At 52.2% G+C, this 25269-nt stretch overlaps 1 protein-coding gene across 6 annotated transcripts; it reads left to right on the top strand.

Moving 5' to 3' along the window:
• Positions 1-12450: 12450 nt before the first annotated feature.
• Positions 12451-22448, top strand: POLM (DNA polymerase mu). Of its 6 annotated transcripts, none has more exons than XM_033193985.1 (11): positions 12451-12797; positions 13838-14021; positions 14798-14896; positions 15001-15186; positions 15946-16017; positions 18107-18227; positions 20204-20336; positions 20505-20607; positions 20712-20954; positions 21029-21112; positions 21308-22448. In XM_033193985.1, the coding sequence occupies exons 1-11, from the start codon at positions 12610-12612 to the stop codon at positions 21377-21379; spliced, it is 1485 nt and encodes a 494-aa protein (XP_033049876.1). In that variant the 5' UTR covers positions 12451-12609; the 3' UTR covers positions 21380-22448. The 6 variants fall into 6 exon arrangements, with proteins under 6 accessions (XP_033049876.1, XP_033049874.1, XP_033049878.1 ...); XM_033193983.1 differs by having other exon boundaries at positions 12454-12797; positions 21364-22448; XM_033193982.1 differs by having other exon boundaries at positions 12462-12797; positions 21361-22448.
• Positions 22449-25269: the final 2821 nt, after the last annotated feature.

Here is a 25269-nt window from a genome sequence, read left to right as displayed (position 1 = left end):
GCTAACAGAACTGTTGGGTCAAGCCTCCAGGGACCAGTCACTTCTCAGTCCTTGTCTTAGGTGACCGACCCATCAAACATCTGATGCAGTTGCTTACACCTTCCTCTTTAGAAGCCTTTCCACTTGGTGTCTAAGACACCATCCGGACCCAGGTTTCCCCCCGTCCCTCTCAGTCTCCATCCTCTCAATTTCTGGGAGGCTCTGGGCTCAGTTCTTGCACATCCTCTGCAGGGCCCTCCTCCTTTGGTGACCTCCTTGCCCCTGACAGTCTCCTCATTTATAGCTGCAGTCCACACCACTCCCTCGGTGCTGGCCTCTTCTGTCAAATTGGATCCTGTGTTAGTCTGTCTTGCATTCCAATAAGGGAATATCTGAGGCTGAGTAATTTATAAAGAAAAGAGGTTTATTTGGCTCATGGTTCCACAGGCTGTACAGGAAGCAAGGAGCCAGTATCTGCTTCTGACAAGGCCTCAGGAAGCTTCCACTCATGGCAGAAGGCAAAGGGGGAGCAGGCACATTATCTGGCTAGACAGGAAGCAAGAGAGAGAGGGGGAAGTTCTAGGCTCTTAAACAAACAGATCTGTTTAGAGTGACAGCTCATTACCCAGATGGGGAGGGCACTTCATGAGGATCCACCCACATACCTCTCACCAGGCCCTACTTCCAACATTTCAACAAGAGACCTGGAGGGGGCACACATGCAAACCAGGTCAGATCCTCAACATCTTCCCTTGATTTCTAGAGAGGTCTCAGGGTCACCTGTTTAGAGCCACACTCCTAAGCCTCCACACAGGTGGCCCCATCTCAGGATGTGGTAACTCCAGCCTTCCCCCTGCCAGAGTAAATCCTCGCCTCTTTCTCCCTCACAGTCAGAAGCCAGCATTCCTTACCTGGTTTCATTATCGTCCACACTCACCTGAGTCAGTGCAATAGTCTCTTAGAGGGGCTTCCCTGCCCTGGCCCTGGCCCCTCGTGTTAAAGCTGAGTGGGGGCTGGGCAAAACGGCTCATGCCTGTAATCCCAGCACTTTGGGAGGCCAAGACAGGCAGATTGCTTGAGCCTGGGCACCATGGTGAAACCCCATCTCTACAAGAAATACAAAAATTAGCTGAGTCTGGTGGCACATGCCTGTAGTCCTAGCTACATGGGAGGCTGGGGTGGGAAGATCTCTTGAGCCCAGGAGTCCGAGGCTGCAGTGAGCCAAGATTGCACCACTGCACCCCAACCTGGGTGCAAAAGCCAGACCCTGTCTCAAAAACAAAAACAAAAACAAAAACTGAGTAGAATATCACCTGCCTCTGGTCAGAGCCTCCCCATCACAGTCCTTTCAGTGGCTTGTGGGGCACCCCGAGATCTGGCCCCACTTTTCAGCTGCTAAGGCTCCTTGTTCTTCCTTAAACCTGCCAGGCCCAGCCTCGGTCACTGAGGATGTTCTTTCCTCCCTCCATGAGGTCACTGCTCAAATGTCATCTTCTCGGTGAGCCCTGGGCACTCCCTCCCCTTGCCTGACTTCGGGTCTACCCATGCACTTGGCCCTTCTCACCATTGTTTCAGTGATCCTTGGCTGTGTAACAAACCGCCCCAAAACGGAATGGCTTCAAACAGCAGTGAGAGAGCATTCCTCACGATTCTGTGAATTGGCTGCTCCACACGGTGTCAGCTGGGGTCTCCCATGCAATGATGGTCAGCAGGGAGCTGCACTCAGTGCTGGCTGTCACCTGGACACCTCGGCCCTCTGTCCACGTGGCCTCTCAGCACCCACAGACCAGACCAGCTTTTTCACATGGCAGCAGCTTCCAAGCGGCAGAAGTGGAAGCTGCAAGCCCTTGTAAGGTGAAGCCCACAAGTGCCAAGATGTCATTTCTGCTCTATTCTGTTGGTCAAAGCAAGTCCCAGAGCCAGCCCAGAATCAAGGGGAGGCCTAACCCCATCTCTTGCTGGGGGGAGCATCAAAGTCACTCTTCGGAAGGGCCGCAGATGGGAGAGATTCCAGCAGCCATGTTTGCTATAACCAACCACACCCAGCATAGACCATGTCCTCCCTAGGGAATTGTTGTCTGTCCTGCCCCACAGGAATGTCATGAGGCAGGGGGTTTCTGTATGTCTTATCTGCTATACCTCCTGCACTTAGAAGAAAGCCAGGTGCACAGCACACCTTTTTGTTTGTTTGTTTGTTTGTTCTTGAGACAAAGTCCCACTCTGTCGCCCAGGCTGGTGTGCAGTGGCGTGAACTCGGCTCACTGCAACCTCTGCCTCCTGGGCTCAATCAATTCTCGTGCCTCAGCCTCCCGAGTAGCTGGGATTACAGATAGATACCACGACACCCGGCTAATTTTTGTATTTTTAGTAGAGATGGGGTTTTGCCATGTTGGCCAGGCTGGTCTCAAACTCCTGGCCTCATGTGATCAACCCCCTTCTGCCTCCCAAAGTGCTGGGATTACAGGGGTGAGCCGCCTGACCTCAACGCACTTTTGTTGGGTGAATGGTGAGGAGGATGGCTCTGTGGTCAAACATCCACTGCTGAAATCACATTTCTGCCTCTTATTAGTGTGACTACTTTGGCAACATTATTTTAGCTCAAAACCTCAGTTTCCCTATCTGTAAGATGGAAAAAAATGACAGTAGTGCCAATTCCATATAATTGGAAAAAGAACAAAAATACAACATAACAAATAATCAGCACAATCCTTGGCCTATTTCTCGCCCTCCATAAATGTTAGCAGCTGTCACTTTCCATCCCTGTCTACCCCAACTTCCGGTCTGGGCTCCACCCCTGACTAGGACTTTGGAGACTCCTTCCATGGCCATACTCCTGGCTTCCACCCCTCCTTCCTCCTTGTACCAGGCAGGATGTCCAGCCTCTCAGGACTCTCCATCCCAAGAACCAGCATCCATGACAGCCTTGGTGCTTCCAGCAACTTTCTAGCCCAGGGCTTCTCCTTGGTGCTATAACAGAACTCCCCATGTCTGGGTCTGTTTTATTTCAAGGATGACAGTGGCAAATGGGAAAATACTAAATAAATGACATTGGGTCTGTTTATTCAGGAATGTAATGACATTATAGTCTTCCCTTAACATAAAATAATTCATGATCGAAACAGTGGACAATTTTGTCACCTTGTGGTAGAGCTGAGGTCAGCAAACATCCCTCTTCTTGTTAGCCTTCTTAGCCCCCAGACCATTCACCATTGCCAGCCACACCTGAACTGCTGGCTGAGCCTAGGCTGGTTAAATAGATGAACCCAAAAAGCCTTCATTTTAAGGACACTTCGCTTCTCCATAGGGAATTCTGCGGTCAAATCCCCTGGCAGGGAGCTGGGAATTCTTCTCTGGACCTCTGGCCCAGTCTTCCCACTCTGAGTCCTGTCCCAGGCTTCCAATTCCCCTCTCTCCCACAACCCCCGCCACCACTGGTTCTTATATGGAACCCATCCAGCAAGTGGCAATGCATACACTCCTTAAAAGGCAGTAATGGTTTCTCAAAAATAAACCGTCTCTTTTTGTTATATAACCAGCCAGGTCCCAGGCAGCCACTAGCACATCTACTGTCAAAAATACGAATCCCACAGCTCTGACGGGTCTACACAAATAAAGAAAGGCTGGCCACTTGTTCCAGGTCACAGAGTCCAGAGTTGATCCCTGGCAAAGTGGGGCTCAGGTCAGTGGGTTAAATGGTGGCCCCCCAAAGTCATGTCCACCCAGAATGTCAGATTGTGACCTTATTTGGTGTAAGGGTCTTTGCAGGTGTAATTAAGATAAGAATATTGGCTGGGCGCGGTGGCTCACGCCTGTAATCCCAGCACTTTGGGAGGCTGAGGTGGGTGGATCATGAGGTCAGGAGTCCAAGACCAGCCTAACCAGTATGGTGAAACCCTGTCTCTACCAAAAATACAAAAATTAGCCGGGCGTGGTGGCACGTGTCTGTATTCCCAGCTACTCGGGAGGCTGAGGCAGGAGAATTGCTTGAACTCAGGAGGTGGAGGTTGCAGTGAGCCAAGATCATGCCACTGCAGTCCAGCCTGGGTGACAGAGTGAGACTCCATCTCAAAAAGCAAAAAACAAAAAACATAAGAATCTTGAAATGAGATCATCCTGAGTTGGGATGGTCTTTCAGGTGTCTCATGCCTGTAATCCCAGCCCTTTGGGAGGCCAAAATGGGAGAATCACTTGAAGCCAGGAGTTTGAGACCAGCCTGGGCAACATAGTGAGACATCACCTCCACAAAAAGTACAAAAATTAGCCAGGCGTGGTGGCACACACTTGTAGTCCTGGCTACTCAGGAGGCTGAGGCTGGAGATCACTTGAGCACAGGAGTATGAGGTTGCATTGAGCTATGATCGTGCCACTGCACTCCAGCCTGGATGGCAAAAAAAAAAAAAAAAGCCGGCTGGGCACAGTGGCTCAAGCCTGTAATCCCAGCACTTTGGGAGGCCGAGACGGGCGGATCACGAGGTCAGGAGATCGAGACCATCCTGGCGAACACGGTGAAACCCCGTCTCTACTAAAAATACAAAAAACTAGCTGGGCGAGGTGGCGGGCGCCTGTAATCCCAGCTACTCGGGAGGCTCAGGCAGGAGAATGGCATAAACCCGGGAGGCGGAGCTAGCAGTGAGCTGAGATCTGGCCACTGCACTCCAGCCTGGGCGACAGAGCGAGACTCCGTCTCAAAAAAAAAAAAAAAAAAAGCCTAAATCTTATGACTAGTGTCTTAGTGTACAAGAAAAGGAGAAGACAGCCGGGCATGGTGACTCATGCCTGTAATCCCTGCACTTTGGAAGGCCGAGGCTGGTGGATCACTTGAATCCAGCAGTTCGAGAACAACCTGGCCAACATGGTGAAAACCCCTCTACCAAAAATACAAAAATTAGCCAGGCATGGTGGGAAGCAACTGTAATCCCGGCTACTGGTTGGGGCTGAGGCAGAAGAATCGCTTGAGCCTGGGAAGCAGAGGCTGCAGTGAGCGGAGATGGCACCACTGTAATCCAGCCTGGGTGACAGAGCGAGACTCCATCTCAAAAAAAAAAAAAAAAAAAAAAACAGAGAAAGAGAAGACAGACACAGAGCAGGCCCAGAGGGAAGGAGGCCATTGCAGGCAGGGACAGAGGGTGGAGTGATGCTGCCACAAACCAAGGAGCACCACAAGCACCAGCAGCTTAAAAAGGCGAGGAGGGTTCCCCTCTAGAGCCTTCAAGGGAGGGAGGCCCTGCTGACAGCTGGAGTTTTAACTGTAGCTTCCAGAACTGGGAGAGAATAAATTTCTGTTGTTTTTACCCACCTAGTTTGTGATAATTTGTTATAGCAGTCACGCGATACGAATATACCAGGTTACTCTCAGCCACAGCAATGTGCAGGAATAGATCAGAGGAGGCCCAGGGCCAGCACTGCTGGGGCCAACAGCCCTCAGGAGCTTGGAGCCAGCAGCATCAGCAGTTTGGCCACACACTCTCCCAAATGCTGCTGGCAAGCAGGCCACAGGAGGGAGGGAACCAGGGCAGTAGGGGCAGGCCCCCAAGCAGGGCCGAGTCCTGACCCCCGCAGACCTCTGGACAGACCGCACAAGCTGGAAACAGCACCAAAGGGAGCTTGCAGAGAGGTGCGCCACAGTGGGGGTGAGGCAGGGAGGGGGCTGTGAAGGTTGGGGCACTGAGGTATCTCTGCGAGGACCTCTAGAGCTGAAAGTGGGAACAGGAAACAGCTAGATGAGATTCATCTTGGAAAAATGCAAACTCTGGGCAAAAATAATCGAAAACATAAGTAAGGGATGGGCAGGAATAGCCATGGCTCGGCAGGAGCAGGGAGGGAGGCTGCAGCCTCAGAGCAGCGGAAAGGGCCCAGCCTGGCCGGAAGGTGTCCCGCCACGGGGGTGGCTGTGCAGCCTCCTGACTTTCTGGGAGCCAGTCTCAGAGGAGGGAGCAGGAGGCTGGGGACTTGGACTTCTGGGAATCCCTAAGCCAAGTTCATTGGAACAGCTCACCCAAAACAGAGGGCTGAGGTCTCTACTTCCTGATAGTGGCCTGTGGTACCCACCCACCCATCCAGGCCAGGGCCCTGCCCACCGCTGCCCAGGCCTGCCTTCACCCTCCCTTTTCTCACAGCATTCCCTGGGCCTGTGCTCCTAGGGGAGGCCACAGAGCAGGCTGAGCAGGCACTGTGGACATCTCCAGAGAGAACGCTAGACTCAGAGCCAGGAGGGGAGGCCGGGTGTGTGTCTTGGCTCTGCCGCTCAGACAGAGGCTCCTCGTCCACAAAATGGGAACGAAAACTTATGTTCCCTCCCTCCCTGCCTGCTTCCAAGCAATCCATGCCCTCTGTAGAAATTTTAGAAAGTACAAACAAAATGAAAAATGTTCAAATCACCCACAATTCCACTAACCACTGCAAACATTTGCTTAGCTTTGTTGCGCATGTATTTTCCACGTATGACATATATATGTGTGTTTTTACAAAAACAGCCTCACATTGTACACACAGCTGTCTGCTTTCATCTGGTAACCATGTCACATCTTCTTGTGCCATACAGCACCAGTTTTTTTTGTTGTTGTTGTTTGTTTGTTTTTTGAGACGGAGTCTTGCTCTGTAACCCAGGTTGGAGTGCAGTGGTGCGATCTCGGCTCACTGCAACCTCCGCCTTCCGGGTTCAAGCAATCTCCTTCCTCAGTCTCTCCAGTAGCTGGGATTACAGGCACCCACCACCATGACCGGCTAATTTTTGTATTTTTAGTAGAGATGGGGTTTCTCCACGTTGGTCGGGCTGGTCTCAAACTCCTGACCTCAGGTGATCTGCCATCCCAGCCGCCCAAAGTGCTGGTATTACAGGAGTGAGCCACTGTGCCCGGCCAGCACCAATTTTTAAAAGTCAGGCTGATTGCGGTATAGTTGCCATATTGTAAAGTTCACCCTTTTCAGTTCATAATTCTATGAATTTGACAAACAGTCTTGTAACCTGTAACTCCCACCACAGTCAAGATAGAGGACATTCCATCAGCCCCAAATGCCTTCAAAGCTCTTTGTAGTCAACTCCTGCTCCCAGCCTTGCCCATCACTGGTCTGTTTTCTATCCTATAGTTTTGCCTTTTCAGAGTTGTCATATAAATGGGATCAGAGCATAGGTGTCTCCTGCCACTTACCATGAGGCACTGAAGACTCACTCAAGCAGCTGCATCACCGGTTCCCTTCATCTCAATGTTCCTTAGCATTCCACGGGATGGACACAACAGTGTGTGAGGCCATTCCCTGGGTCAAGAACATCTGGAATGTTTACAGTTTAGGGTGATAAAGAGTAAAACCTCACAGAATCATTTTTAATGGCTGCATTATATTCCACAGTAAGAACACAGCAACACTTATTCCACCAGGTCTTGGTCACTGGATATTCAGGTGGTTCTCAGCTCTTACTTTTACACACATAAGCTCCTTGTCAGGGTCTCCATCTCCCTGAAGGGTCCCCTCCCTCTAGAGCAGTGAGCCTCAACCTTGGCCACACATCAGTCACTGGGGAGCTTTAAAAATGCTAATGTCGGCCAGGTTACTGGCCCACGCCTGTAATCCCAGTGCTTTGGGAGACTCAGGTGGGAGGACTGCTTGAGGCCAGGAGTTTGACACCAGCCTGGACAACACAGTAAGACCCCTGTCTCTACAAAAAATAACTTTTAAAAATTAGCCAGGCTTGGGGGCACATACCTATAGTCCCAGCCACTCAGGAATCTGAGGTAGAAGTACCACTTGAACACGAGAGCCAAGAGTGATTGTGCCACTGCACTCCAGCCTAGGTGACAGAGTGAGACCTTGTCTCTAAAACATTAATAATAATAAATATATAAAATGCCAATGCCCAAGCCATATCCAGACCAATTAAACTGGATTGTTTTGGGGAGGGGCCTGGGCATCAGTATTATTTGGAGCTCTTAGGTGCACCCTGCTCCACTGTACTCTGGAGAGGGGATGGTCTGGGCCTGGTGGGGGGTGACCACTGCTGCCCCTGTGGCAGTCCCTCTCTCTCCCTAGTCCCACTCCTCACTGCCTTCCCACAGTGACCACCACTGACCAATACAGGGAAACCAGGCCCACTGAAGATGGAAACTCAAAGACAATTTCCAATGTGCAGGAGATAATCTAACTTTCTCCTTTCAGTGGGATCTTTTCCATAGCTCAAGGGCCACCCTCCGGGAAGGGTAACTCCTTCCAGGTGCCTCTTGGATACACCCAAGTCCTAACCTGCCCTAGCAACCATGCCTCTTGCTTAAGCTGCAAAAGCTACCTCCAGTCCTGGGGATATTCTTGGCCCTAGTATGGCTCCCCACTGTGCCCCACCCCCATCTTCCAGTGGGACACCCTCCCTCACCCCTCCTCCAGCAGGTGTACCTCCCACAGCCTCAAGCAGGGACCCTTCCCCATCCATCCTCCAGCAGGGACACCCCCTCTCCAGGTTCTCCAGTGGGGACACTGTTGCAGCAGAGAAAGTTTCATAATTGCAGGGCCAGACAAGCAAGGAGGATGAAAGATAATTCTCAAAACCACCTCCCCCAGAATTCAGAGGCTAGGGTTTTTAAGGATGCTTCAGCAGGCAGGGGACTAGGGAACTGAGACAATTGATTGGCAGTGGATAAAATCACAGAGGTGTCAAAACTATCTTCAAGCAGCTGAGTCAGTTTCTTGGTGTGGGTCACAGGTCCAGGTGGGGTCTCGGGCTGCTAAAATTCTAAATCTAGAAAACATCTCAAAGTTCTTTAGGTTTCATAATGGTGACTTTTTTTTTTCTTCTTTTTTTGAGATGGAGTCTTGCTCTGTTTCCCAGGCTGGAGTGCTGCGGCACGATCTCAGCTCACTGCAAACTCCACCTCCCGAGTTCAACAGATTCTCCTGCCTCAGCCTCCTGAGTAGCTGGGATGACAGGCATGTGTCATCATTCCTGGCTAATTTTTTTGTATTTTTAGGGAGATAGAGTTTCACCATGTTGGCCAGGCTGGTCTTGAACTCCTGACCTCCAGCGATCCACCCGCCTTGGCCTCCCAAAGAGCTGGGATTACAGGTGTGAGCCACTGTGCCCGGCCTCTATATGAGCAGTTGGAGAAGTTAGAAATCTTAAGATTTCTGGCTATGTGACTCCAGGGCAGTAAGTATTATAGAAAAGCAAGCTAAGTGAGCAACAGCAGGTCGCTGTTTATGCCCATTCTTTTTTTTTTTTGACATGGAGTCTCGCTCTGTCACCCAGGCTGGAGTGGAGTGCAGTGGCCAGATCTCAGCTCACTGCAAGCTCCGCCTCCCAGGTTTACACCATTCTCCTGCCTCAGCCTCCCTAGTAGCTGGGACTACAGGCGCCTGCCACCTCGCCTGGCTAGTCTTTTGTATTTTTTAGTAGAGACAGGGTTTCACCATGTTAGCCAGGATGGTCTCGATCTCCTGACCTCGTGATCCGCCTGTCTGGGCCTCCCAAAGTGCTGGGATTACAGGCTTGAGCCACCGCACCCGGCCTGTGCCCATTCTTTAGCAAAGTTCAGGCTCCACCACAATTCTAACCTTGTCTTATGAAAGTGGTTTCAATCTCCAAACAAGAAAGGGGTCAGTTTTTCTTGCCTTTAACTATAAACTAAATTCCTCTCATAGTTATGTTGGCCTCTGCACTACAAGAAGAATAAGAAGAAAAAAAAGGGCCGGGCGCGGTGGCTCAAGCCTGTAATCCCAGCACTTTGGGAGGCCGAGACGGGCGGATCACGAGGTCAGGAGATCGAGACCATCCTGGCGAACACTGTGAAACCCCGTCTCTACTAAAAATACAAAAACTAGCCGGGCGAGGTGGCGGGCGCCTGTAGTCCCAGCTACTCGGGAGGCTGAGGCAGGAGAATGGCGGAAACCCGGGAGGCGGAGCTTGCAGTGAGCTGAGATCCGGCCACTGCACTCCAGTCCGGGCGACAGAGCAAGACTCCGCCTCAAAAAAAAAAAAAAAAAAAAAAAAAAAAAAAGAAAAGAAGAAAAAAAAAAGAAATAAGAAAACCAATTTAGCCTATGAGGTTAGAAGCAAGAGGGAGTCAGTCATGTTAGATTTCTTTCATGACTGGCCGGGCGCGGTGGCTCAAGCCTGTAATCCCAGCACTTTGGGAGGCCGAGACGGGCGGATCACGAGGTCAGGAGTTTGAGACCACCCTGGCTAACACGGTGAAACCCCGTCTCTACTAAAAAAATACAAAAAGCTAGCCGGGCGAGGTGGCTGGCGCCTGTAGTCCCAGCTACTCGGGAGGCTGAGGCAGGAGAATGGCGTAAACCCGGGAGGCGGAGCTTGCAGTGAGCTGAGATCCAGCCACTGCACTCCAGCCCGGGTGACAGAGCGAGACACCGTCTCAAAAAAAAAAAAAAAAAAGATTTCTCTCATGACTTAGAATTCTGCAAAGGTGGTTTCACCTCCACAGCAGGCCACCTCTCCCTGGGTATAGGGCACCTCTTCGTCCTGCAGAGCAGGCAAGTCCCTCTCTCTCCCCACCTCCTCACCCCCTCTTGCCCCCACTGGCCAATGTTCATGACTCCTTCAGCCCCATGTTGTCCTAGCAGACACTGCAGCAACCACTCAGAGGGCCTGGCCGATTTCTAAGCTAGGCAGTTTCTTCCACTGTCAGTTGGATGAGATTCCTTGCACAAACATTTTTGCACAGTTGCCCAGTGTTTTAAGTACTCAGGTCTGACAGACTTAAAAACTGCCTCTGCCTTCTCAGGAGAGAACAAGGGCCCCAAGGGGAGCCCAGGTGCTCTGGCCAGACAGAGGACATTAAAAGAAATGGAAATGGTTTTAGACAGCTAGAGGGATCTGCTCAGGGGACGCTTGGGCAGAGCCTCCTCCTTGAGGAGGGCAGGGGCCAGATCCACAGACGAAGACCCTTAGAGCCTGCCCATCCCTGCTGGCACAAGGGAAGGATGGGGAGAGAGGGACCACATGGAGGCCTCCTGGCTTCTGTGTGTGGGTCCCGAGGTCCAGGAAGCTCTACAGCCCTGAAGAGGTAGATGGATTAGGAGGCTGGGAGATGCTGTAGGAGGTCGAGAGGATGCCTGGGCTGAGCCACCTCCCCGGCTGCCCTCAGCCCTGTGCTCTGAGTGCAGACATGGGGAAGAGCCAGCCCACTAAAGATGTCAGAGAGGGGCCAAAGAAAAAGGATAGGTGCTCAGGGAGTCTGGGGCTCAAGACAAGACGATGGGGTAGTGATGAGGAGAGGCATGAGAAAGGGGGTTGCATCTGATCTGGCGTGTCCCATCGGTTAGGTTGAGCAGTGCCACACCACCGTAGCAGAGATTACAAAGGGAGTATATCTAAATAAGATAGACAGAAGACTTGATATTATCAAGACATCAGTTTTCCCCAGCTTGATCTATAGATTCAATGCAATCCCAATCTTGGGAAAGGAATTACTGGATCAATGTGTATTATTTTGTTTTCATTTTGTTGGATATGGTTGCCACATTGCCTTCCAGAGTCTCTCCTACAGATTGCCAATTCCCTCGCACCTTCAACATGTGTGGTCCATCTTTTTGAATGTTCCATAAACCCACAACTGAAGATATTCTCATTTAGGTATTCTGTAATGACTAGACAGGTTGGGCACTCTGGTCATAAATTTATTGACCAGGATTTCTTCTGAGAATCATCTACGTGAGTTTCTTTGGTAATTTTTCTATTAAATTACTGCCTTTTTATCTATGGACAATTTAATAAGTTGATGATGATAATTTTAACTCCAAAATATCTCACACTTTATCCCAGTTTATCTTTTGACTTTAATTTTTGATCAGATTTAAAATTTGTAGTCCAATTTATCATTCTTTTCCTTTAATGTTTCCAAAGTTTACTGTGATACTTAGATCATAAAAACATTCACCGACTTTTTTCCGGTATGTTTTTGGTTTCCTTTTTAGATGAAAATGTTTGACCCATCTGGAATTTATTTTGTTGTTAAGGAATGAGGAAGGGCACCAACTTCTATTTTTCCAAATGGCCCGCCAGTTGTCCTAGAGCCATTCAACTGAAAAATCTCGCGTGTTTGAAGCGACCGCCACACCAGCGCATTGGAAACCGCGTTGCCTGTCCCGCGCCCACCGGCTTCCGTGTGACAGTCCAGAGCGCAGAAGGATCGTGCAAGGCCCGCACGCGTCCACCCGGAGCCGCTGGCTCAACCCTAGACCCACCCCCGCGCCGAGGACGCAGCCCACCCCGCTCCGCCCCGGCCTAGGTCCCAGTCCACCCGTACCGGCCTAGGACGCCCCTTTGACTCCGCCTCCTCCACCCCCTCCAACACCCTCCCTGGCCCGCTCCAGCCCACCCTCTACTCCAGGCGGCCAGTGGGACCAAACAGCGCTTTCGGAGACATTAATTTAAATAAAAGGCGTGTCCTCTGCTGTTATTTGCATGGAGGCGGGTCTTCCGGAGCGGCCGAGACACTCAGTGCTGTACGAGCCCGGACCCTCCCCAGCGGTCCGACTGGCCCAGGTCGCGAGTCTCACGGAGAGGCCTCATTTGCATAGGGCGGGGCCACGTCCTCTTCTAGCCGGCGGCCGCCCGGCCGCCGCTTCCGTCAGCCTCACTGCGGCTTCCTTCCGTCTCGCTCCGCGTTGCTGGAGGCTGTGGTCCCAATGCTCCCCAAACGGCGGCGAGCGCGGGTCGGGTCCCCTAGCGGCGATGCAGCTTCCTCCACGCCGTCCTCGACGCGCTTCCCCGGCGTCGCCATCTACCTGGTCGAGCCCCGCATGGGTCGCAGCCGCCGGGCCTTCCTCACACGCCTGGCGCGCTCCAAAGGCTTCCGTGTCCTCGACGCCTGCAGGTGCGGGGCGGCGCGGCGCGGTCTTCCGTGGCACCTGTAGTTTTGGATTCTAAGTTTGCTGTGGCACTTCGTGACCTTTCCCTGAGCCTCCATCTCCTCTTCTGTAAAGGGTGCTATTAATTAGGGCCAGGCGTGTTTTAAAGGATCACTGCGAGAATCAAAACCAGAGGTCAGGGGTAATTAATAAGCAGTCGTATTTGCTAACAGCCCTTCCGCCTGGGCTGTGTCCCACCTGTGAGCGAGACTGACTTCTCAGGAGGTCCGGAGCCCGCTTGCTCCTCTGTCCTCAGACCTGAGTAAATAACACGACTGAGACACTCCTGTAGGAAGGGAACCAAGAGGAGGAAAAATGGCCACAGAGACAACACCCAGAGTAAGGGAGCTGGGGGTGCCCCCTAGTTTGGAGGTCGAGAGAGCAAACGAACCTGGGTCTAGTATACCCCTACAGTTGTGTGTGTGTGTGTGTGTGTGTTTTGTTTTGTTTTTAACATTATCAGGGATCAGTAGTGTGCCAGACCCACTCAGGACAGGATAATGATAGCGGCTTAGAGTGTACCAAGCACTATCTTTGTACAACAACCCCACAGGGTAGATATGTTATCTCTGCTTTACGGAAGAGGAAATCAAAGTATAGACACCTGGCCTGCCCAAGAGCTAAACAAGTATGTGGCAGGCAGAGCTGGGGTTCAGACCCAAACAGGCTCCTGCATCTCTGCTAAAACCCCTGTTCTTAGATGAAGACCACCTGGTCTGACCCCTAAGGAGTTCCTTTCTCTGAGGTGGAGAGGGAGGGAGAGAGCACAAGACTGGGCTGTGCTTGTGAACACAGCCAGGGCAGGGAACTACAATTCTGAGGGCTGAGTGGTGGCGGTGTTCATCTACCAGGAGGAGGGGCTGGGAAGGCTTTCAGGAGGAGGTGATGTTTGCAGGAGGAATGGTCACTCATCATGCAGAAGAGACGGCAAGAATGAAGGCTTGGAGCCAACCAGGGAGGGCTCTGGGCCTCACCCTCCTCCTACTCTCCCAACTCCCTCTGCCAGCTCCGAAACGACACATGTTGTGATGGAACAGACCTCAGCAGAGGAGGCCGTCAGCTGGCAGGAGCGCAGGATGGCAGCTGCCCCCCCAGGTGGCACCCCCCCAGCTCTGCTGGACATAAGCTGGTTAACAGAGAGCCTGGCAGCTGGGCAGCCTGTACCTGTGGAGTGCCGGCACCGCCTGGAGGTGAGCTGGGTGGAAAACTAGAGTTGGGGCTACAGTGAAAGCCCCAGTGTAGGCCATTGCTCAGCTGGGACAGGTGACAGGGCAGCAATGCCTCAATGTCCTTCAGAGGAGGTGGGCAGTGAGGACTCTATCCAGATCACCAGGGGCCCCCTAGAAGCCAGTAGAGGAACCACAGCAGGGGCTGATGGGGCCAGGCCATCTCAGCTTCTGTTCTCACCACTGGTGCGAATTCTGGGGTCCGCTTATTTTTACCTTCTTCAGGTCTTTCTTCCTCACCAAGTATATGACACAGCAACTCCGAGCGGGATGACCCATGGGTCAGCAGGAGCCTGTCCTCAGGATGCTATAAGGCTCCCGGCTTCTGACAGGTGTGGGCTTAGGGCCAGGTTGCCTGCATTCAAATCTTGGCCCAGCCTGTGAGCCATGGTCGTGGGGCGAGCCCCTAGCGCCCGAGGCCTCAGCATCCCCAGCCCGCTTGGTTGTGAGGATTGGGGTGATGGAGCACGTGCGTCATGTGCAACAGCAGCAGCAGAAGTGCCCACAGGGCTGGCAGATGGGATTGCTGCTACCCTGGCATGAGGAGCCCCGTCTGCAGCCTGTTCTGCAGGGCGGTGTCTCCCTCAGCCCCATGCCTCTGGTGTTTTGTTGCTCACCTCTGTCCCATGAGCTCCAGAGGGCCTCAATTGGACACTCCAGGAGAAACAAAGCCTGGGTATGGCCTGGCTGTCTTGCCAGCCCTACAACCTCACGGTGACCTGTTCATTGCCCATCCCCAGGTGACTGGGCCCAGGAAGGGGCCTCTGAGCCCAGCATGGATGCCTACCTATGCCTGCCAGCGCCCCACGCCCCTCACACACCACAACACAAGCCTCTCGGTAAGCTGCTTCTATGAGCCTTGGCCAGCCCTGGGGGTTGGGGACAAGGGTACAGATGGGTGGTAGCCCTCGGGTTGGAGCTGCCCACCCTGCCCCTTACTTAGGGCCCCTCCCTGCAGGAGGCTCTGGAGACACTGGCCGAGGCAGCGGGCTTTGAAGGCAGTGAGGGCCGCCTCCTCACCTTCTGCAGAGCAGCCTCGGTGCTCAAGGCCCTTCCCAGCCCTGTCACAACCCTGAGCCAGCTGCAGGGGCTGCCCCACCTTGGAGAACACTCCTCTAGGGTTGTCCAGGTAGGTGCTTATCATTCTGAGCAGGGCGAGTGTGTGGGTGGGGAGGCCTTGGGGCCTGGTGAGACAGCAGAGGGTGCTGTGGGGGCAGGTGGGGATAGACAGTCGTGGGTGCTGACACTGCTCCAAGGCCTCAACAAGCCACTCTCTGCGCTCAGATTCCTCCTGTGCACTCCAGCCATTTACCCCTGGGTGGCTTAGAGGACCCAGTGAATAGTGCTGCAAGGGGCTGGCAGGGCTAGGGGTGACGCTGTTGTCATTGTCATTAGTCCCAAACTGCCTTCCACAGTGGAATGGAAGAGAGCACCCTGAGTGTGAGCATCTCTTTTCAGTGCCCCAATGTGTTGAGTTGTCCTTTAGTGCACTTTCATCGTGAGAAAATACACAGTAACAGAAGATGCTTTTAAATGAAGTAGTATTGAGTTCACGTTTTGAAAAGCAATTGTTTATGTATCTTGGGACTTATTTGACTTAGAGATGATCCACGTTACCTGGAATCTCAGCTGTTGTAACTCCAGGCCCAAAGGAGCTTTGAGTCTGGAGCCGCGGCCTCCCAGCTGTGTGGCAGCAACTTTGGTCACCTCCCTGGGCACAGTCTCCATTTCCAAGTCCCACCAGACCCTGACCCCACAAAGTTGTCTCTGCAGGGTGTTGGAGGGGACTGCCTCAGTCCTTGGGCCCACAGCCTTGATCCTAACTCCCTGCCCTTCTCTTTCACCCCATGCCCTCAGGCTTAGAGTTCTGCTTTGTTCCCTCCCCCAGGAGCTGCTGGAGCTTGGAGTGTGTAAGGAGGTGGAGAGAGTTCGGTGCTCAGAGAGGTACCAGACCATGAAGGTGCGCAGGGCAGGGCTCGGACCTGCCCCAGGAATGTCCTACCCTGGGAATGACAGCACAGTCCACACCATGTATGGGGAGGCGAGCAGAGGCAGCTGACCCAGCCCAGGGGTCAGAGAAGGTTTCGCTGAGGAAGTGGCAGCTAAGCTGACACCTGATATGCACAAGGCAGCCAAGTGGAGACAGGCAAGGAAGAAGCTTGTTTTGAGGACAGAAGTTTCTAGATCAATCAGCACCATCTGGCTTTCGGGGGTTTTTGTTTTATTTTGAGACAGGGTCTTGCTCTGTTGCCCAGGCTGGAGTACAGTGGTGCAGTCACAGCTCACTGCAGCCTTGACTTCCTGGACTCAAACCATCCTCCCACCTCAGTCTCTGGAGTAGCTGGGACTACAGGCATGCACCACCACACCAGGCTAATTCTTAAATTTCTCGTAATGATGGAGTCTTGGTAATGTTGCCCAAGCTGGTCTCAAACCTCTATGCTCAAATGATTCTCCTGCGTTGGCCCCCAAAGTGCTGGGATTACAAGCGTGAGCCACTTCGCTCTGCCTTGATTATTTTTGATGGAATATTCTCAAGTAGATTACATGCTGTGGCATCTTAAACAGAGCACACTGAACCAAATGTACCAGTTTCTTGGGTGCTGCCACTGAGTGCGCTGGGCTTGCCCTTGTCCACCCTCTGCAGGACCTTATATGTTATTTTCTCAGTGTGGTCAGCCTGCCTGTCTCCATGGCCACCTTCCCTCTGTTTCTGCTCACTCCTGATCTGATAGGGAAATGCCATCTGAGCTCTTTTGGATACCTCGGGTGTGCCTGCTTTGACACCCTTCTGCCACCTTTGTGGCTGGAGGTGTCACAGCAGTGGCCACATGGATAACTGTCAGTGAAGTATGGGACCTTGGGAGGCCACACAGAATGTTGTCAGGATTGAGGGAGGGCTTCGAAGAGGGGAGACTTGAGCAATGTGTGCAGGGCAAATGGGCTCAAATATGCAGGGGAAGGGGCAAGGGGCACTGGCAGGGACGGGACCAGATGAGTGGGGCCACTGTGATGAGTGTGGGAGTGAGGGGCCTGGAGATGATGAAATCCCCTTAAAGTGGATGGAGGTTAATGGGTGCTTTCACTCATTAACTCAGCCCCAGCCCTCATGGCACCTAGGCTGGCAGAAAATTATGTTAGTAATGAGAAGTTTATTAATATAATTGGGTTAATCTCGTCATTTTTAGTCAGGATACTTTGGGTTACGAGTGACAGTGACCCACCCCACACCCTTGGTTCACAAAATCAAGGAAAGGAGGGCCAGCAGAGCGCAGGATGGGGAGGGCTGTGGCCGGTCTGCAGGAGAACTGGGCTCAGTGACCTGGGTATCACCAGGCCACTCCTCCTCCCCTCTGCCTCTCTGCACGGTTGCTTCACCCTCTCTTGCCACGTACCAGCTTCCTCCTCTGGTTAGAAATATGGCTACAGAAGGTGCTCGGCACCCACAGGCTACAGCTTCTGCCACTGCGTGGGCCTGTCCTCAGTCTCAGATCCAGAATTCCTAGGGAGGGACTCTAGTGGCTGACCTGAAGCAGCCACTTGCTTGAACTGGGCCCCACCCTGTGTGGGGAGATATGTGAGTGCCCCAGCCAGCCCTGCCAGCTCTGCTCCTAAATCCACCCTTTTGATTGTTAACTCCTCATTGTTTTTTGCTATTTGCTAAGAAGGAGAACCACAGGAATTCGTTCCACCTGCTGTTAGGTGGGAGAGGCATGGTTTTTCCAGTGACTTAGGAACCCCTCGTGCTGATGTGTTAGGGTAACTGTTTTAGTTATGTTGGAATCACAGGCTAGAGCTGTGTAAGTCCTGGGAGAGAACTTTCATAGAGGAGAGGAGAGGGGTGTGCGTGGGTTTGCTCCCCAAGACGGCGGGCTGGGTAGCCAGGCTCCAAGTTTGAATCTTTGCTCTGTGGTCTAGGGCAGGTTGTGAGTGGTGATGGCGCCTGCCTGGTGCATGGTGCTCCATGGGCCACACCATCCCGGAGCCAGTGATCATCTGAGTCCAGCCATGAGAGCTCTGCCCAACCGGGCTGTGCTCCTTCCCCACAGCTCTTCACCCAGATCTTTGGGGTCGGTGTGAGGACTGCTGACCGGTGGTACCGGGAAGGACTGCGAACCTTGGATGACCTCCGAGAGCAGCCCCAGAAACTGACCCAACAGCAGAAAGCGGGTGAGCCCTCCAGAGAGGCTGGGCCCTGGGCTTCCCAAAACTGCACCCTGGATCCCTCAGCACCAGCTCCCTAGAGGGAAGGGAGCAGGCTGGTGCAGAGGGTTTGGCGGCAGCCTTGTGTGGTGGGCTTTCTGGGGTCTCCATCCAGTGCAGTCAGGATCTATCACAGCCCTTTCTCAGTGGATGATGCTGATCACAACTTCCGTCACATGCCAGGGGCTTGTGTCACTGCCTACTGGTTAGACTTTGACCAGGGACCGGGGAAAGCCTGGGCCTTGGGCACACTGCCCAGTGTGGTGCCTGGTACACGGAGGCCTGCAGAGGTGGCACCGAGCAGGGGAAGGGAAAGAACATCAGCTTTTGAGTTTGTTAGGCCCGGTTTGAGTCCTATCTACCATTTGCCAGGTAAGTGACCATTGCCCAAGACGTAACCTCTCTGAGTCTGTTAAATTTTCTGTGAAATGGAGAAGGAAGGCTGGGCATGGTGACTCACACCTGTAATCCCAGCACTTTGGGAAGTCAAGGTGGGTAGATCGCTTGAGCTCAGGAGTTCAAGACCAGTCTGGGCAACAGGGTGAAACCCTGTCTCTACAAGAAATACAAGAGTTAGCCAGGCGTGATGGTGGATGCCTGTAGTACCAGCTACTCATGAGGCCGAGGTTCAAGGATCACTTGAGCCTGGGAGGTCAAGCCTTGAGGCCATGATGGAGGTTGCAAAGAGCTGAGATTGAGCCACTGCACCCCAGTCTGAGTGACAGAGCAAGACCCTGTCTAAAAAAATAATAATAATAAATTAAAAAGTGGGAATGAATGAATTCATAAGCTCCTCTGTGAGAGCCAGCAAGTGGCAGGTGTTGAGCAGATACTCCGTTCTCTCTGCATGGCCTGCCTGGCTACTCTGGCCACACCATCTGGGACCTCCCTTGGGTTGAAGGCTCTGCCGAAGCAATCCCCACAGCCCAGCGGGCACTGCCAGCTCCACTGCCTCTTTGCACATCTTTCCCCGGGCCACTGCCCAGTTCGGCTGACAGGAAGTGAGACCCACAGGGCTGGTTCCTCTTGATTGCCTCTCTCCACGACAAGAGCAGTCAGGAATGGCTAGCAACGTTTACTGAGAGCTCACTGTGCCAGGTGCTGCTGTTCCTCACATTTAAACCTCTCCTTGGCTGGGCGTGATGGCTCACATCTTTATGTAATCCCAGCACTTTGGGAGGCCAAGGCGGGTGGATCACCTGAGGCCAGGAGTTCAAGACCAGCCTGGCCAACATGGCGAAACCCTGTCTCTACTAAAAATACAAAAATTAGCTGGGTGTGGTGGCAGACACCCATAATCCCAGCTACTCAGGAGCCTGAGGCAGGAGAATCACTTGAACCTGAGAGACGGAGGTTGCAGTGAGCTGTGATTGTGCCGCTGCCCTCCAGCCTGGGCAACAAGAGCGAGACTCCGTCTCAAATAAATAAACCTCTCCTTAACTGTGTGTGGGAGGCCGATAAGTGACGAAACAGAAGTGGGCCAGAGTGAGGTGTTCGTTGTTGCAGAGCCATCGTCCATCGTTTTACTACCTCTTGGACTCACTTTATGCATAAGAAAAAAGAGGCATCAAAAGAGATAGCCTGTGGCATGACTGTATCAACATCAGTATCCTTATATTTGGTTGCAAAATTATAGTTTTGTAAGGTGTTAACCTTTTGGGGGAGCTGGGTAAAAGGCACATGGGATCTCCCTGTGCTATTTATTTTAACTGCGAGTGAACCTACAACTATCTCAAAAGTTTAATATTTAAAGAGGGAGAGAAGATAGTGTTATGCTTAGATTGGGATCTCATTCTGCTCCCTGTCTTAGCCTCACCTTCCTCGGTGGCCTCTCCTGGTCCTGCAGCGATGGGGCCCCAGGGTGACCACCTCATGCTGGTGAGGGATGGGGGCTCAGCCTGGGGGCAGGCTGGGTGAGTTAGGAGAGCCAGTGCTTCCCCTAGGGCTCCAGCACCACCGGGATCTGAGCACCCCAGTCCTACGGTCCGATGTAGACGCCCTGCAGCAGGCAGTGGAGGAAGCTGTGGGGCAGGCCCTGCCTGGGGCCACTGTCACGCTGACTGGCGGCTTCCGCAGGTAAGGAGGCCCGATGTGTCCCTCTGGCTTGGCTTCAGACCCCTCCCCGGTGAAGGGACCCAAGTCGGGGACCCTGAAGTGGGCCTTCCCACTCATTGGAAGGGATGTGGCCTGGGGCTGGAGTGAGCAGGCCACGTCCCTGAGTCAGAGTCAGACTGGCCCCCTCAGGGGTAAGTTGCAGGGCCATGACGTGGACTTCCTCATCACCCATCCCAAGGAGGGCCAGGAGGTGGGGCTGCTGCCCAGAGCGATGCGCCACCTGCAGGACCAGGTGAGGGTCTCCCTGCTCCCCAGGAGCCACACTGGCCAATGCCACCGCCTCCTGCTCTCTCTGCACCACGGGGTGGTCTCAGCCACGCCCACCTCTCCCCACAGGGCCTCATCCTGTACCACCAGCACCAGCACAGCCGCTGGGAGTCCCCTACCCGCCTGGCCCAGCAGAGCCACATGGACGCTTTTGAGAGGAGTTTCTGCATTTTCCGCCTACCACAACCTCCAGGGGCTGCTGTGGGGGGATCCATAAGGCCCTGTGCATCCTGGAAGGCTGTGAGGGTGGACTTGGTTGTCGCACCCATCAGCCAGTTCCCTTTTGCCCTGCTCGGCTGGACTGGCTCCAAGGTAGGCAGTGTGTCGCTGGGCCGCCTTGGGGTGGGGCTGGGCCAGCCCTGCTAAGGACAGTCCCTTCCCCGCAGCTTTTCCAACGGGAGCTGCGCCGCTTCAGCCGGAAGGAGAAGGGCCTGTGGCTGAATAGCCATGGGCTGTTTGACCCAGAGCAGGTACATTGTTGGGGACTGGGGACAGCAAACAGCACCCATAGTCCTCTCTCTGACCCACAATATGAAATGGCCCTGGACCCCTCCAGCCTGAAACCCATAGGACCCTAATCTGGGTCTCCACACCCAGTTCCTGGCCCTCAAGAGCACACCCCACGTCGGTGCTGGGCTCTGCCTCCACCCTCAGTCTTCCTCCAGGGAAGCAGCAGTGGCATGACTCCTAGGTCATGGAAGTCCTGCTTCTGTTGCAGAAGACGTTTTTCCATGTGACTTCAGAGGAAGACGTCTTCAGACACCTGGGCCTCGAGTACCTTCCTCCAGAGCAGAGAAACGCCTGAGCCTGCCTGTGGCCCCCACATCCACTCAGAAACTCCGTTGCCCCCAACTTGGCCACTGAATGTCTCCAGGCAGATATGCTGCCCCCCAACCCCCACCTTCACCCCTCCCCGCCAGGGCCTGACTCTGCTGGGGGTCAGTTGTGCCTGAAGGATCAGTTGAGCCGCTGCTGGCGTGCTGCGGGGTGTGGTGAGGTGGGAGCCTTCGGTGCCAGCCTCATCACTGTGTGACCCTGGGTCTGCTCTTAGCCTTACCATGGCTCACGTTCCTGCCCTGGACGGGATGTGAGCGGGGCCCACTTCATGGAGCCGTGGCGGGGCCTGCAGTCATGAATCCCACCAGTTGCACTGCAGTTACTGTGGCTCCTGCAGGGAGCCTGCCCAGAATGCCTAGAAGAGAACCACGCATACCTGCGCTGCTTTTGAGAGCCATGAGCTGGAGGCTGTCGTTCTTGCCAGCAAGGAGCCTACTGTCTGGTGTGCTGTAGGCATCTGGAGAGGGAGAGGGCCTGGATAGGAGTTAGGAGGAAGGTAATTTTTAACTGTGGGGCTTCAGTACTGCAGCGCCCCGAGCCAGGCTCTGTGCTTCTGCCTTTAAGGCCTGTTCTCAGCACAGTGTCTCAAAAATAGGTCATATCCTGCCATTCCAGTCGCAGAGCCCTTTAATGGTTCCAAACCCTAAGTCCACACATGGTCCCTGGTTCTGGCATCTCTCCAGCCCCACTGGCCCCAAGCTGTTTGACTCACCGGCTTCCAATTTGATGCACCCAGGCCCCCTTGGGGCCAATTCCCTCCCCTTCTCACTGAGTCAGAAGCACTGAGGCGGGCTGGACACAGGTTCACTCCACATCCCTCATATCCCCAGGCATACTCTGGCCTCAGGCTTTGATCCACCTGGAGTGTGCCCTCCCCTTCAGGGCTTGAATCAAGTCACTTTGTTAGGTGAGGACTTCCCAGACCACTCACCACATTAAAAAATATTTTGAAAATGAACATGCAGTAAAGTTGACTCTTGGGGTGCAGCATTTGCACATGTGGGGCACACCAGGCCCATCCCCAGAACACTTTCCCACGCTGTCCTATTGTGGTCACGTGCTTCTCCACCCCCACCCACTTAGCGGTGCTCCATCCCTATAGTTTTGCTTTCTCTAGAATGTCATGTAAACGGAACCAAACTATATTTACCCTTTGGACTAGCCTCTCCCTGCAGCCTAATGCCTTTGACGTTCCTGCAGGTTGCTGGGTGTGTTGATAGTTTGTACTTTATTCCATGCCATGGGTGTTCTACAGGTTGTCCATTCAGCTGATGAATGTCTGGATTGTGGCCGGACGCCATGGCTTATGCCTGTAATCCTAGCACTTTGGGAGGCTGAGGTGGGTGGATCACTTGAGGCCAGGAGTTTGAGACCAGCCTGGCCACCATGGCGAAACCCCATCTCTATAAAATATACAAAAGTTTGCTGGGCATGTTGGCTCATACCTGTATTCCCAGCTACTTGGGAGGCTGAGGCATAAGAATTGCTTGAACCTGGGATGCCAAGGTTGCAGTGAGCTGAGATTGTGCCACTGCACTCCAGCCTGGGCAACAGAGCGAGATTCTGCCTAAAAAGAAGAAAACATCTGTGTTGTTTCCAGAGTTTGGAGATTATGAATCATACTGCTACAGACATGCATGTACAAGTTTTTGTGTAACACAGAGATCTTCATTTCTCTTGGGTAAGTAGACAGGCATAGGATTATTGTGTCATTTGGTAAGTATACGTTTATTTCATAAGAGCAAAGTTGTCCTGAGTGTGTCTGTCATTTTGCAGTCCACCAGCATTGTGAGCACCGCTGTAAGTTAAACACCACAGTAGGCAGTTGCTCTGTATGCCTGCCAGCACTTGATAGTTTCAGTATTTGTTAACTTTAGCTTTTCTAGTAGTAGGTACATAGCAGTAGCTCACTGTGGTTTTATTTTGCATTTACCTAATGCCTGATAATGTTGAGCATCTGTTCACTGGCTTCTATGTCCTCACTGGTGAAGCGGCTGTTCAAGTCTCATTTTTAAAAACAGAATTGTTGGCCGGGCACGGTGGCTCACACCTGTAATCCCAGCACTTTGGGAGGCCAAGGTGGGTGGATCACCTGAGGTCAAGAGTTTGAGACCAGCCTGGCCAACATGACAAAACCCAAAATGCTGGGATTACAGGCGTGACCCACCATGCCCCTCTGTTACTGCTGAATCTTGAGAGTTCTTTATGTGCCACTATGGTGATTGGTAAATATTTTTTCCCAGTGTATAGACTATCTTCCTTCTTTTAGCACTGTGTTTTTCAGAGTAAATGTATTTAATTTTTATGAAGTCCAGTTTATCAATTTATTCAGTTTACCATTTTCTTATGTTTTTGGAGTCCTATCTCTGACCCCAAATCACAAAGATTTTCTTTGCTTTCTTTTATAGTTTGTTTTCCCCAGAAACAGGGTCTTGCTCTGTCACCCAGGCTGGAGTGCAACAGTATGATCATAGCTCACTGCAGTCTCAAATTAGTGTGCTCAAGCAATCCTCCTGCCTCAGCCTCCCGAGCAGCTAGGACTATAGGCACAAGCCACCAAGTCCAGCTAACTTTTTAAATTTTCTGTAGAGACAAGGGTCTCGCATTTTTTCCCAGGCTGGTCTCGAACTCGTGGCTTCAAGCAGTGCTCCCGCCTCAGCCTCCCAAAGTACTGGTATTATAGGTGTGAGCCACCGCACCTCGCCTGGTTTGCATTTAGAGCCATGATTTATCTTCAGTTAATTTTTGTTTAAGGGGTGTGAGGCTTAGGTTTTTGTATATGGAGGTCCAATTGTTCTAGTACCATTTCTTGAAAATACTGTCCTTCCTTTACTGAATTTCCTATGAACTTTTGTAAAAGTCAATTGGCTATATTTATATGGTTCTATTTGTGGACTCTGTTCCATTTATTTTTGGATCTGTCCCTTTACAAATACCATATTAACTCAGTTAACTTGAATTTTAGACTAATGCTTAATATCAAGTAATATGAGTCCTCCAGCTTTGTTCTTTTCCAAATTATTTTGGCTATATAATCCTTTGACATTCTATATAAATTTTAGAATCACCTTGTCTGTAGACACAAAACAATCTTTTAGCCGTTTGATTGGAATTGCACTGAGTTTATAGGTTGGGGAAACTAACATCTTAACTATATAGAATCTTTAAATTCATATCACAGTATGTCTCTCCATTTATTTTGGTTTTCTTCTATTTCTTTCATCAGTGTTTTATGGTTTTTCAACATACATACCTGGCACATGTTTTGTTAGATTTATACCTAAGTATTTTATTTCCTTGGAGTTATTATAAAATGTTTCAATTTCTAATTTTTCATTGCTAGCACATAGAAATATAATTCATTTTCTTTTTTTTTTTTTTTTGAGACGGAGTCTCGCTCTGTCACCCAAGCTGGAGTGCACTGGCCAGATCTCAGCTCACTGCAAGCTCCGCCTCCCGGGTTCATGCCATTCTCCTGCCTCAGCCTCCCGAGTAGCTGGGACTACAGGCGCCCGCCACCTCGCCCGGCTAGTTTTTTTTGTATTTTTTAGTAGAGACGGGGTTTCACCGTGTTAGCCAGGATGGTCTCGATCTCCTGACCTTGTGATCCGCCCGCCTCGGCCTCCCAAAGTGCTGGGATTACAGGCTTGAGCCACCGCGCCCGGCCTATAATTCATTTTCATATGTTGATCATGTATCCCAAAACTTTGCAACGCTAACTTTTAAGAGATTTTTGGTGGAGTCTGTGGAATTGTTTACAGCCAATATTATTTCTCCTTTGCCAGACTTA

Source organism: Trachypithecus francoisi, unplaced genomic scaffold (genome assembly GCF_009764315.1).
Source record: "Trachypithecus francoisi isolate TF-2019V2 unplaced genomic scaffold, Tfra_2.0 Lachesis_group4, whole genome shotgun sequence".
In the NCBI taxonomy this organism is placed as follows: Eukaryota; Metazoa; Chordata; class Mammalia; order Primates; family Cercopithecidae; genus Trachypithecus; species Trachypithecus francoisi.
This window is presented reverse-complemented; position numbering and strand designations above follow the sequence as displayed.